Source organism: Scyliorhinus canicula, chromosome 6 (assembly GCF_902713615.1).
Source record: "Scyliorhinus canicula chromosome 6, sScyCan1.1, whole genome shotgun sequence".
Lineage (NCBI taxonomy): Eukaryota > Metazoa > Chordata > Chondrichthyes > Carcharhiniformes > Scyliorhinidae > Scyliorhinus > Scyliorhinus canicula.
In genome coordinates, this window is record NC_052151.1 from 149,236,691 (window position 1) to 149,251,221 (window position 14,531).

General features: G+C 48.2%; 1 protein-coding gene across 2 annotated transcripts in view; it reads right to left on the bottom strand.

The window, feature by feature from the left end:
* Window positions 1-1,344: 1,344 nt before the first annotated feature.
* The window catches only part of LOC119967561 (V-type proton ATPase subunit C 1-A-like), a 144,618-nt gene continuing 131,431 nt past the window's right edge, over window positions 1,345-14,531 (bottom strand). For both annotated transcript variants that reach the window (XM_038800259.1, XM_038800260.1), the window contains exons 12-13: window positions 11,332-11,461; window positions 1,345-2,021 (exon numbers count right to left, since the gene is read on the bottom strand). In XM_038800259.1, the coding sequence (XP_038656187.1) occupies window positions 1,926-2,021; window positions 11,332-11,461 (226 nt within the window). In that variant the 3' untranslated portion in view covers window positions 1,345-1,925. The remainder of the gene's footprint in view (window positions 2,022-11,331; window positions 11,462-14,531) is intronic.

Below are 14,531 nucleotides of genomic sequence, written 5' to 3' on the forward strand. Positions count from 1 at the left end.
TCGTTACTTTCGAGTCCTTACAGATTATAAACCACAAAACTTATTTTCAAACAATAATTGATAAAAGTTTTAAAGACTTACTGACATTGTCCACTACTTACCAATCAGCTCTCTCCCTTGTAGCTGCAGTTGCAGCAGAGCAAGATCAATCTCTGAAGATTTAAAAGTTACATAGCATGGGGAAAGAGCAAAGAGCACCTCTTCCCGCTCTGCACTGAATTCCCACTCTGCTTCAAATTCCCAAGTTTAAAGCGTAAAGCTCACTGCCTGTGGCCTCACTCCGGATATGGCCTCTCTTCCACTGCTTGTGTGCAAAGCTCATGACAGGAGACGAGCGTGCGCACCACTGTTGGGCATGGAGGCGGTGTGCTATTGGTACTGGGGTGCGTTGCGGTATTGTGCTGGAGGAGGGGGGCGGTGCCAGGCGCAAGGCAACGGAGGATAGCAGGCGGGACCGGTGCCAGGGAATCGATGCCAGCTCATCCATGCGGCCCGGTGAGGTCACTGAGTTTCTTGCGGCAAATCGGTGATGTTCCTCCTGGTGACACTCCCCGAGCTTATGCCGCTGATGGCCTGTCCTGTGACTGACCCTCCTACCCTCTCGGGGGAATAGGATATCCTGTTTGTACTCATCAGTCTGGCGAGGTCGGCATTCGCGAAACATGGAGCTGGTCTGCGTGACATGGTGGCATGATTGCGTGCTGTCTGGGGTTTGTTCTGCGGTATCGGTTTAAGTGTTGCTCCCTCTCATTAGCGGGAAACCGCCGGGCACGGTCCCGGTGAATCAGCTGGCGGGATGGTCATTTGCAGTGAGAAGCACATGGGGCATCATTAAATGCCCTAATTAACATTAGTTACCAGTGACCGCCTTGCCAGGTGTGCCGTCAGGAAACACCCTGTGATTCGCACTCACTACTACACTTCGAACGAATTTGGTTAGATCGCACCAAATAACTGACAAGGAAACAGTTCAGGGTGAAACATCAGCAGGCAATAAACCAAGGACCTATCTTCAGGCAGAGCACATAGCGGGGGAGGGATCCAATATTGAGAAATGTAAGACAATGCATCGCAAATAGTATACGTAAGTGGAGTATATAATTCAGCAAGGTGGTTTGGAAGATTTTTGGATGAGCAAGCAAAGTAGAAATTATAAATTTACTGAAAAAAGTAGAATGTTAGTGTAGAAATATTGCTCCTAAGTACTGGGAAACAATTCCACATTAACTCCTTACAAAATCTTGATAGGATGTACACCATGGATTGTGTATACGTTTTGACCATCATGTTGACAAACTTACGACAATAATTTATAAAATTCAAACAAAATGAAACAAAGATTCCTTTTGGGATCACAAAGCTATAAGAGGTAGCTCAATTTATTTTGCATGGGCAAAAGGACATGATATAAATATATTTAAAATCACAAAGTGAATTATTGTGTGCATGGATAAACATTTTATGTAATAAAGAACATAAGTGCAATATTATGATCATTGATACAATGCTAAATGATAGGAACTTTGAATAACTGGGCAAAAATAAAAGCATAAAAGGGAGATTGTTTTCGACAGCAGAAATTGCTGAAAATAGTGCACCCACAAAGACATATTTCATTTGTAATCAACCAAACTTACTAATAAAGCAGCAGCATACAGATTGCATCATTCAAAAAGTTCTGTAAAAGAAAACCATAACCATCATACTTTAAAATCTTATTTCTGTTTGGTTTTCGTTGTGTTTGATATATGTATATAAATGCCTTAATAAAAACATTTATTTAAAAAAAATCTCAGTTCAGTTAAATATTTTCAAGAATTACCAAGAATCTTACATGTGTACACATTAGTGTGATATTTACTTGTAATACACAGCCTATACAGAAAACCAAGTGACATCTACTCTTTCACATTTTAGTCAAAGGTTTACTTAAAATTAAATAAGTCGATGTCAATCTTGAAGTAGACATAAGCGTAGTAATCCTGTTGACTAACGTTCAGGCCAGGAATATCCATGTTAGCCTGTAACAGAAATAACATTTCATAGGTTAATATCAATATTATGATCATTATTATTAAAGTTATCAGTATAGTTTGGTTTTATTCTTTCATAGGATGTAAGTCTCACTGATAAAGCCAGCATTTGTTGCCCATCCCAAGTGGCTTGCTAGGCCATTTCAGAGGGCAGTTAAGAGATAATTGCAGTGCTGTGGGTCTGGAGTCACATGTAGGCCCAATCATTGGCACTAGCTCCTGTCTGCAGTTGGGCCAGCAGTCACAATTCTAGCACTCCTGGGTTTTTGTATCCATTGCTCTTGTCCAGAATTGGATCGGGGAGGGGTGCAACATGAGGGGCAGAACAATCTGCTGACTGAGTGCCTCATTTACTAAAACCTCAGATGATGTTTGCTTCCATCCTTGGTAATTCCAACACCCTTACTGGGGGTAAATTTTCCCCGAGTTTCACAACACTGATTTCGGGACTAAATGGGGTTCTAAACCCACATCTGCCAGCAGCGGGACTAGCCAAGGGATATTCCCAGAGATTCAATTAAGTAGGATGGGCGGAACCCTGATGCTGTCAGTCCTATTGCTTTACTAGCAGCTCTGAAACATCGGCAGCGATCGGGAAATGAAGTAATCAGGAAGTCACCTCAACATGGAGCTCTCTTGGAATTTAAAATAAACATTCATAAGGGTCAAGAAGGCTGATCCTTCCTGGTGGCTCGTTGGAGCCTCAGAGACTGCCTTTCGTGCCGCAGCCACATCTTTGGAACATGGAGCTACCACGTCTGAAGGCCCCCCCTCGCGGACCCCCCCCGGGCCGGGTCGGAGAATGCTCGGGGGGGGGGCGCGAATTCCGTCCCGACGCCAGCTGCCATATTCTCCAGCGCCGGTTTTCGGGTGGGTCGGGTATCAAGTCGCGCCAGTCGGGGGCCGTTGGCAGCGGCCCTCCTGGCAATTCTCCGGGCCCCGATGGCCGAGCCACTGTCCATTTCTAACCCGTCCCGCCAGCGTGGGTTAGGCATGGTCCCACATGGCGGGACCTGGCAGGTAAAGTCAGCTGGGGTGGTCCTTGGAGGGGACGAGGGGGGATCCGACCCCGGGGGGGGGGGGGGGGGGGGGTACGGTAGCCTGGCCTGCGATTGGGGCCCACAGATCTGCTGGCGGGCCATGTGCCATGGGGGCACATCTTGCTTCCGCACCAGCCCCTGTAGGGCTCCGCCATGGCCGGCGCGGAGAAGACAACCCACTGCGCATGCGCCAGAATACGCCGGCCGATCTGCGCAAGTGCAGAACCACGCCAGCGGTTCCGCGCACGCATGAGATCACGCCGTCCCTTCGGCGCATGAGCGAACACGCGCAGTCCCTTCGCCGCCAGTTGGAGCGGCGCCAACCCCTCCGGCATCCACCTAGCTCCCGGAAGTGCAGAGAATACCACACTTTCTGATGCCGAAGTGGTTGGTGCCAGTTCTCCCGCCGGCATGGGGACTTAGTCCCCGGAAAGGAGAATCCCGCCCCATATCTTCTGTTGAAATTCTCTGAGGTGGAGTTACAGAGGAGGTGAAAACTGCACAAGGTTTTTTAAAAGTCTCTGGTAAAGGGAAGGATGGAACCACTTTTGCTTCTGCCTGTGTTTCTCACAATCAATGTCAGCTTGACTTACAAAGTGCTCTCTTACCATCTATTGGTACAACAGAGTATTGCCGGAAATGTTTTAATTTCCTCAAATGCATTAGGAAAATAATGTCCCTGAATTGCCACGAGGCCAAGCCAGTGACACTGAGGTCCAGATATGCCACTGAACCTGCGTGACTGAGTTGCAGCGCTTGGAGTGTTTGGTCATCATACGCCCTGTGCGATTTGCGGAATAGGCCACCCCAGTGGTCCCAGTGATGAAGCCGGACAAGTCAGTTTGCCTCTGCGTGAATTATAAACTGACTATAAACAGGACATCCCGCCACGACTGTTACCATATGCTACGTGTGGAGGACTTGTTTGTGAAACTGCCTGGGGAATGCTCATTCACCAAGCTGGATATGAGCCACGCATATTTTCAGTTAGAATTGGACACCGTATCATGGAATATGTGACTATAAATACCCACAGGGGGCTTTTCGCCTTCCCTTTAAGGTCTCTTGCTCAATTTTAAAAGGGTGATGGAAGGCATCCTCCAGGGACTACCCAAAGTGGTGGTATACTTAGACAATGTACTCATCATGAGGGCCACTGAAAAATAACACATGGACAATATAGAGCAATTCCTTAGACTCTTTTCCCCGATAGGCAACCATCTGAAGAGAGGCATGTGCACCTTCCAAGCCAAGACTGAGACATATTTGGGGTACAGAGTGGATAAGGGTGGCTTGCATCCTTTGGAGGAAAAGGTTCAGGCCATAAAAGGGGCCCAAACTCCACAAAATTGAAATTATTTCTGGAACTCGTAAATTATTACGGGAAGTTTATTCTAAACTTGGCCACCCTGCTGGCACCTCCATGTCTTGTTGAGAAAGAACCAGAAGTGGGCTTCGGGAGCTCCATAGGAGGAGGAATTCTCAGGAGTGAAGTGACTGCTGTCATCCTCCCAGCTGCTGGCCCACTACACTCCTTCCTCGCCACTCATCCTCACCTATGATGCCTCTCTATATGGCTACGGGCAGTGCTGTCCCATACATGGGACGATGGAACAGAGCACCCCATCACATTCGCTTCCAGAACCATGGCAGATTCGGAACACCGCTATTCCCAGATCGAAATAGAAGACTTGGCTGTGATATTCGCTGCAAATAAATTCCATCAATATGTCTATGTGTGGCACTTTATTATTATCACAGACAATAAACCACTGATGGATCTCTTTAAGGAGGACATGGGGATTCCTCCCAAAGCCTTGGCCTGGATTCAGCGCTGGGCTCTTGCTGGAAGCGTAGGAATACGCACTTTTCAGCATCGCCCAATCTTCGATCAAAACGATAACAGCAAAAATGAAGAAAGGGGGATAAAGGAAATCAACAGGAAGGGCCCTGACACACGTCAGATGTAACATCGTGGTGTTGCTGATAGGCCAGCACCTCCAAACACATTCAAATCTGACTTTCCCAAGTTTGGGCACAAAAGTGAACTGCACCAAGACATGCCACAAAAGTACCATGAGCACAAGACACTGGGGGAAAAAATTCAGCTGGGGGGATGCTGTTTATGTCCAGGACTTCGGAGGTGGTGCTGTTTGGCTCCCAGGGATTGTGCTGGTATCTTATAAGGTCATGCTCCAAGGGAAGACTTGAACAAACACATTGACCACAATAAAAGACGCAAGCCCACCCCAGAGGACACCCAGGGTCCCCAAAAGTCTCTTTCATACTCGGGATAAAGCGTCCACAATGATGTATTCTCTCAAAACCACATGAAATATCTTTAAGTTAAACGGTTACCAATAGCAAACTCCATCGGAATAACCGGCTGTTTGATTTCTCAAAATTTCTCCAAAATCTCAAAGGGTTGTGGTCCTTATACATTATATTCTCTGCTAGGTTGCCACCAACATAAACCTCAAAATGTTGCAACACTAGTAATTGACTTAACGTCTCTTTCTCAATGGCCGAATACTTCTGTTCATGCCGATTTGATTTCCCTGAGAAATACCCTACCATCTTCTTGCAATAACACGGCTCCTATAGCAATGTCGCTGGCATCCACCGCCAGTTTAAGCTTCTTGTCGTAATTGGGTGCTGCTAACACTGCGTTTGTCATCAACGCAGTTTGTAAATGGTTGCATGCCATTTGGTGGTCCTACGTCCCGCTGTAGTGCTGGTTCTTCATTAAGAGCTCAGTGAGTAGTGCTACCACACTGCTCAAACTTACGGCTCATGCCCAGAAATCTTCAATCTCTTTTCTGGTGGTGGGCTCTGGGAAGTCCCAAATGGACACTAATTTTGCATCTCATGGTGCCATTTGATCATGTCCACTATGTGTCCCAGATATGAAACTTGAGCTTTTAATTCATTTTTTACTAGGTTCATCATGAGATTGGTTTCTTCTAAGCAGTTAAACAGTTCTTTTAGGTGGTGTAGATGCTCTTTCCAACTCTGGCTGAACACTACTAGGTCATCAAGGCAAAGTAACTCAATTCTCGAATCACTCTGTTCGTGAGTCTCTGATAAAGTGCAGGGGGTTTCTACATCCCTAGAGGCATTACTTTGAATTGATAGTCCTTGAGTTAGCACAAAGTTGGAGATCTCCTTTGCCCTCTCATTCAAAGGTACTTGCCAATAGCTCTTTAGCAAGTCTATTTTGCTGATGAATTTTGACCGTCCAGCGCTTAATGCAGTCTTCCAAACGTGGAATATTAAACAAATCCCTCTTGGCTCTTCACCTGCCTGTTATCCGCGCACTGTCTCTGGGTTCCATCTGGTTAGGGCACTGTGACGATAGGGGAGCTCCAATCACTAGAACTCAATTCAATAATGCCATTCTGGAACATATACTCAATTTATTTCTGTACTTGCGATAACTTCGCTGGATTTAACCTAGATGGAAGTTGATTGGAACAGTATCTCCCACATCTACATCATGCATCACTAACCCTGTTCCACCTAGTTTATTCCTGTAAATATATTTATAGGACTGCAGTAACATTGTCAGTTTGCTCTTGATCTTTTCTGGGAGATGACTTAGCCACTGGTTTAAATTTTCCAGTGCTTCCTCATTGTCCAAATGAATTTTAGGGAAGTCACTGTCAGAATTTAACCTCTTGTCGTTACTAACAAGACCTCCTGCTTATTCGTATCTGTTCTAACCCAATACTTCTTATGGACCTCCGATCGCATCACCACAATCCGGAAATACTCCAGGGGTGGACTGTTTGTAATTTCTCTGTGGCAGGAATCCCTATCGGATATTCAACTATGGAAGGCGCCACTACCATTTGGGATCCTGCAATATAATTCCCTAGAATGAATTGAATACCTGCAATTCAAGGTTTCTTTTTTTAATATAAATTTATCCAAATAAGGGGCAATTTAGCATGGCCAATCCAACTAGCCAGCACATCTTTGGGTTGTGGGGGCGAAACTCACGCAAACACGGGGAGAGTGTGCAAACTCCACACAGACAGTAACCCAGAGCCAGGATCGAACCTGAGACCTCAGCACAATTCAAGGTTTCTACTATGCCCACCACTACTTCCCGTGTCTTCCAACTACTTTGTAAGCTTATTTTTACAAAAGGAATTTCTTTCCTTTCACTAAGAATGCTGCTGACCCAAACCTTTCTCTTCACTATCTCTTCTGGATAACAAATATCTTTATTCACAACTTTAGGGGTTGACTCCTGTATCTCATAAGATTTTAATATACTTTTCTATTCTATCCTGTCCACATGGAAATACTTTTATCAGTGCATACAAAATTTTTAAACACTTCTGCCACCTGCAGGTCACTTTGTTCCTATGCAAATTGTGCACAGATTTTCTTTTCTATTATTTGCTCCTTTACTCTGTGTAGAAATCCATACTCTGATTTCATTATTCCTGGGTTAAGAGTTGTAACCTCAATCAGCTTTCTGTATAATTCCCAGAATACTGGCTTGGTGTGGCCTAATTTATTACAATGAAAATATCCAACCTTTTTCATCCCTCACCCCTCCAACAGATTCTGTTTTATTTTGAGGCAATGCCTCCTTGGAGTTTCTGACCATTCCCTCTCTTGCTGACCTGTCCTCCCTTGCCCCTTCCCAATTGCTCGCTTTCTCCTATTTAAAAGTGGGTCGAAAGAAAGGCTTTGGTTTATAAATTGTGAAACGTCTTGCCCTGGTCCAGGAAAGATATTTAAACTGCCTTTACAAAGGTTTCTTCACTGCTTTGGCTCTTAAGAGGTCAAGGCTGTTAGATGTAAAGTGCCTGCCTGCTTCTGTGGGTGCTGGAAATCATACCATCATTCCCCTTTGATTCTGCAGTCTGTGTATTTGGCTGTTTGCCCCTCTTACATTCCTTTGCTCTAGAAATTAGCATGTATATACCTCACTGATCTCCCAAGTCTAGGTAAACAGTTTCTACAAAGAGGCAATTCATACCTGATTTTATCTCAATGCCTGCTAATCTCGTTATTGGGAAAGACGCATCTGATCTGGCCATTTGAAAGCTAACTACTGCTGTCTCTAGACAGATTTCTACCTGTGATGGGGCAAATTGCCACCTATTATGTCTTGTTAAGTTTGTGTTACAAGGCAAATCCTTGACAGTATCCAGGAATTACAGGTGCCCTTTTTGTCCAGGCCCACAATTACGTGCACTTCATGAGAGATCAAGCCAACCAAGACATCAGAACACACAGTTTTCTAGATTCCCACAGGTGCAGGGTTCCACTGACTACGCACACGTGGTTCCAAGATCTTCCTGGCAGCTGACACTGCAATACATCGAAAGGGCTTCCAATTGTTGAATTTGCAGCTGGGGTTCAACCACAACAAACAAATCCTGCAGGTTTACCCAAGGCATCCTTAAAGTATCCATGATTCCTACATCATAGATGGAACGCAGATCCCAGACGTTGTCAACGGACAGCACAGTATCCAGAATTGGCTTGTTCGGGAAAAACCGTGGGCAGGATTCTCCGAAACGGTGGCTAAGTGTTGACGCCAGTGTAAACACCGGAGCATTTCACGGCGGGGTCAAGGGGCCCCTTGGCCCAGTGATTCACTTACCTGAAGAGGGCCAGCAGGGCACTGGAGTGCTCTGCACAGCTCCAGCTGCCAATAACGGGGCCCTGCACTTCCTGCCGCGGGTTTCCCCACATGCGCGTGGCGGCCCCGCGTAACATGGCGGACCCACACAGCAAGATGACCCCAACAAAATAGCCCCCCCTCCCCGCCCCCAGATGGTGTGCGTCAACCGATTGGCGGCCCCTGATTGGAACCCTGGCTGTCCTGGAGGACCCCTCCTGGAGGCAGATCCCCCCACGCCCCACCAGGGTGGCCGCCGAAGCCGCCACTCTGAATGCCCGCCGGGTGGAACCATGTTAGAACCACGTCGGCAGGAACTCAGTCAGCTGCCGGCTGAGAATCGCTGCGGGAGCCTCTTTCAATGGCCTCCGACCGGCGCTGCGTCAACCGTGCTCGTGCGACTGGCGGCGATTCTCTGATCCGCAGAGAATCGCGGGAAGGCATCGGACCCATTTTGGGGTCTGACGCCCCATTCTTTGCCCCTGCGCCGAGCGTGATTTCAGCATGGCGGATGGAAGAAGCCCGGCCCAGATCTGCAAAGTGCACGGCTCTGATGGCCACAGAGCACATCTGAGAGATTATAAAACAATGCTTTTCCACTACCCAAATATTGGTAGAGCACACCAGAGGCATTTAAAATATGTGATTCTGATGCCTGGACAGATCTGAGGGTCAATGCAGTACAGTCCCCAGAGGGTCTGATGGATCATTGCGGGTTGCTCGCACTTTGCAACCTAGCAATGGAAGGGGGAGAAAGAGTTGCAGATCGCCTCCGATGAGGAGGATATCCAAGGGGATGAGGGCGGTGAGGTTGAGGAGCCAAGGCTGCAAGAGAAGAAGCTATAGCATAGGCCGGATGAGGCAGGCATGCACGTGAGGCCCTCGTAGCCACCAGATTCCAGGAGGAGGGTGATGAACAGTAATAATTATCCTTTTAGATAAGTAGTCTCCATTATGTGCCTACATGAAAATCGCTTATTGTCACGAGTAGGCTTCAATGAAGTTACTGTGAAAAGCCCCTAGTCGCCACATTCCGGCGCTTGTCCGGGGAGGCTGGTACGGGAATCGAACCGTGCTGCTGGCCTGCTTGGTCTGCTTTAAAAGCCAGCGATTTAGCCCAGCGAGCTAAACCAGCCCCATCATTTCAATAGATTTTAGGAGGAATTGCATGAATCAAATGATAATAAATGTTTGAAATAATATATCAAGCAGGATACAGACAAAAATATTGGGGCATTCAAATGGATACTAATGTGGAAAAGTTATGGTGCTAGATGGATTCGCTTCAATGAACTACAGATACTTTATTTGTTGGTGTTTTTTCTTACATTCTTATTTCAGAAATAGCTTGTATAGCACAGAAAGAACATAAACATATCAACACAAAAGATAAACCATCTGATAAACCTGTGCAGCTCGTATCTAATTGTTTGATAGTTCAACGCTCAAAATGAGGCGCAGTAGGAAGTATATAAGGAAGGTCTATTTGGGCATAGGTTTGACCCAAGGATGACACAACTGCCAACTGAAGTTTAAAACAACATTAACCTTTGTGGTTGCTAAGTAACCCCTATACCAGTTAGGTCTTCGGTATTCCAGGGGATGATTGGCCCTCAGGGCTGATCTATCACAGGTGCTGGTGATCTTTCTCACACAACACTACATAATCCAACAAACTAATGCTCCAAAAGCTTGGGTGGCCTGACATGAAGCAAACCCGTCCTCTGTGCTGGTAAGCTATGCTTCTTTAGCTAGATAAACCACATTAGTACCACTGCACATACCTAGCCTTGGCTTGTGCCAGTCTTCATGCAAGTTGTCTAAACTTGGTTAGCACTATGGGTAAAGAGCTGCACTTCATAAAACAGGCAAATGGAAGCTCTACTCATGTGTAATCCTCAATAGCATAGCCTGGAGACTCTTAGCCACAGTCAACATAATGTCACATGTCATTCAGCTGAGCTAAACTGAAAAAACAGATACGGAATACTTTAGATATTGTATGAGATCTTTAAAATCTGTTACATGGAACAAACATCAAAAATGCTATCGACAGAGTGCCATGTCCCCCAAAGTAGAATGAGAGCTGTCGAGTTTGATTTTCTTCTACTCACATCCAAGGAATGTTAAGCTCCCAGACCCAAGGAAAGAGATAGATGAGTGAATGTACAGTTTTTGAGAACTCAAGTTAAAATCTGTTAAATGGTTGTAATGAATCTGATTATCACTTCAAAGAAACTGTATCATATCAGGTCTGCACCTTTCTTTCATTTTCCTGGAATTCTCAGAATTTCCCCAAAGATGGGGCTTGCCATGAGTCTACCGCAAACACGGAAACACTGGAGGTACATGTATTGAGATTGGTGTTATGAAGCCTCCTGCTTTATTTCCAATTCAAAGCCCAACAGATCCCCATTAGGAAAGGAGGCAAAAATAATTATTGGGCCTTGTGTCTGGCCTCCTTTATATCAAAGGAGTTGAGAGGTTCTGGGCAGCGACATGGAGTACAGAATAAGTATAACGTACTGACAATTAAGTCTTGAACCTTTTTAGTCAATCCAGCAAAGACATGATAACTTAGCATCCATTATGGGCTAATTATGTGCACACTTACATCAATGGTGCTTGCGGCAGCAACTTCATCTAGGTGCTTAAAAAGTGCATTGAGCACATCTCGTAGTCGCTTCATGGATTTTTTGTTTGGCTGTAGAAGCATGGCCTGGAAGTTAACAGGAAGCCCATATCTGGAACAGTTATAATATGAATAGAACAATAGGTTAATTTATTACTTAGTTATATATCTACTATTGTGATATAGATAGGTAGTAAATTACAGATGAAATGTTCAGTTAACGACTTAAACAAAGCATGAATGGATCCAAATCAAATAGGCCCATTATTTTAAAGCTTGAATGACAATTAATCTCAGACATTATAGATAAAAATGTAAAAATACAAAGTTGAGTCTCTTTGTCATTTTCAATCATGTTTACTTTCATAACATGTTTAAAGATGCGGTCAGGGGTCAGTTAGCTCTGTTGGCTGGATGGCTGGTTCGTGATATTGAGCAATACCAACAGCACAGCTTCAATTTCTGTACTGGCTGAGGTTATTCATGAAGGCCCCACCTTCTCAACCTTGCCCCTCACCTGAGGTGTGGTGACCCTCCGGTTAAATCACCACCAGTCAGCTCTCAAAGGAGAGAGGAGCCTCGGACTATGGCAACATTATATTTACATCCCACAGCTTTGGAGTATGTAAGGAGAGAGGGAATGAGTGACCACCAGATGGTCAAAAAGAAAAAATAGGAATTGCAGGAGTTCTCATAATGCATCTCACTCTCTAATCAGTATTCAAGTTCTAAATACCGATGAGAGTGATGGTTCATTTGGGGAGTGCAGACAGAACCAAGTCCATGGCAGCACAGCTGACTGAACTGTAAAGGGTCACAAAAGAAGATGTGGAAGAGCACAGTGACAGGATATTTGATCATCAAGTTGAATAGACAGGCATTTGTGCGGCTGGAAACATGAATCAGGGTAGTCTGTTGCCTTCCTGATGTCAGGGTCAAGGATGTCACTGAATGGTAACAGAGCACCCAGAGAGGGGAGGGTGAACACATTGCCACCAATGACATCGGCAGAAAGAGGGATCTGGTCTTGCTGTCAGAATTTAGGAAGCATGTGAAAACTATCAGACAGATACAGCAGATAATAAAGAAAGCGAATGGAATGTTGGCATTTATAGTTAAAGGAATAGAGTACGGAGAGGAAGTGTTGTTGTAACTTTACAAGGCATTAGTGAGACCACATCTGGAATACGGTGCACAGTTTTGGTCCCCTTATTTAAGCAAAGATGTAGTGGCATTGGAGGCTGTTCAGAGGAGGTTCACGAGGTTGATTCTAGAGCTGAGGGATTTGTCATATGAAGAGAAATTGAACAGTTTTGGCCTATACTCTCTGGAGTTTAGAAGAATGAGGGAAGATCAAATTGAGGTATACAAGATGATAAAAGGTATGGATAAAATAGATGTGAAGTGGATGCTTCCTCTTGTGGGGTATTCTAGAACAAGAAGTCATAGTCTTAGGATAAAAGGTAGCAAATTTAAAACTGAATTGCGGAGAAACTACTTCTCCCAAAGGGTTGTAAATCTGTGGAATTCGCTACCCCAGAGTGCGGTAGATGCTGGCACAGTGAGTAAATTTAAGAAGGAGTGAAACAATGGGCGCGATTCTCCGAAATGGAGACAAGGGGCGGGATTCTCCGACCCCACGCAGGGTCCGAGAATTGGCGGGAAGCGGCGTTATTTCCGCTCCCGCAGGTTTTCGAATTCTCCCGCCGGTAAAAAACCGGCGTTGTGCAAATCCCGCCGGCAGCCTGTGAAAACAGCTGGCGCCGGCGGGATTTCATTTTATTTGCACTGACCTTAAATCTCCGGCCCGGATGGGCCGAAGTCCCGCCGACGTGGCCACGGGTCACGTCGGCGAAAATCACAGTTGATTTAAAACGGCGTCAACCATTGATGATGGTTGACGCCGTTCAGTGTCGGGGGTGGGTTGCGGCATGGGGGGGGGGGGGGTTGCGGCCATCGGGGGGGGGGGGTGCGGCCATCGGGGGGTTGCGGCCATCGGCGGGGTGGGTTGCGGCCATCGGGGGGTTGCGGCCATCGGGGGGGTGGGTTGCGGCCATCGGGGGGTTGCGGCCATCGGGGGGGTTGCGGCCATGGGGGGGTGGGTTGCGGCCATCGGGGGGGGTTGCGTTGCGGCCATCGGGGGGTTGCGGCCATCGGGGGGGGTGGGTTGCGGCCATCGGGGGGGTGGGTGGGTTGCGGCATCGGGGGGGTTTGGGGGCAGCGGCGGGCAGAGAGTGGGGGGCGACGGATGCCCGGGCCAACGCACCGTCGCCCCCCCCCTCTGTACGCCGCTGCCCCCTACCCTCACCACCCCTACCTCCCTCCAACGCCCCTACCCCCTCCCCACCACCCCTACCCCCCTCCCCACCACCCCTACCCCCCTCCAACGCCGCCCCCCATCTCTCGCAACGCCGCAACCGCCCCCCCCCCCTCAACGCCGGGTCCCCCCCCCCTCAACGCCGGGTCCCCCCCCCCCTCAACGCCGGGTCCCCCCCCCCCTCAACGCCGGGTCCCCCCCCCCTCAACGCCGGGTCCCCCCCCCCCCTCAACGCCGGGTCCCCCCCCCTCAACGCCGGGTCCCCCCCCCCCCCCTCAATGCCGGGCCCCCCCCCCCCTCAACGCCGGGTCCCCCCCCTCAACGCCGGGTCCCCCCCCCCCCTCAACGCCGCAACCCCCCACCCTCAACGCCGCAACCCACACCCCGTCCCCCTCCCTCTGAAGGCCGGTACCCACACCCCCCCTCTCTCCTCCTCCCCCCCTTCCTTCCTCCTCCCCCCCCTTCCTTCCTCCTCCCCCCTCCTCCCCCCCTTCCTTCCTCCTTCCCCCCTTCCTTCCTCCGTTAGCGGGGGGGGGGGGGGTGCGGCGTTAGTGGGGGGTGGGTGCGGCGTTGGAGTGGGGTAGGGGTGGTGAAGGGGGTAGGGTGGTGAGGGGAGGGGGTTGGGGTAGGGGCAGCGGCGTGCAGAGGAGGGGGGCGACGGATGCCCGGGGCCAACGCACCGTCGCCCCCCCTCTGCACGCAGCTGCCCCTACCCCAACCCCCTCCCTTCACTACCCCTACCCCCTTCACCACCCCTACCCCCCTCCAACGCCGCACCCCCACACCCCCACTAACGCCGCATCCCCCCCCCACTAACAGAGGAAGGAAGGGGGGGGGAGGAGGAGAGAGGGGGGAGGAGGAGGAG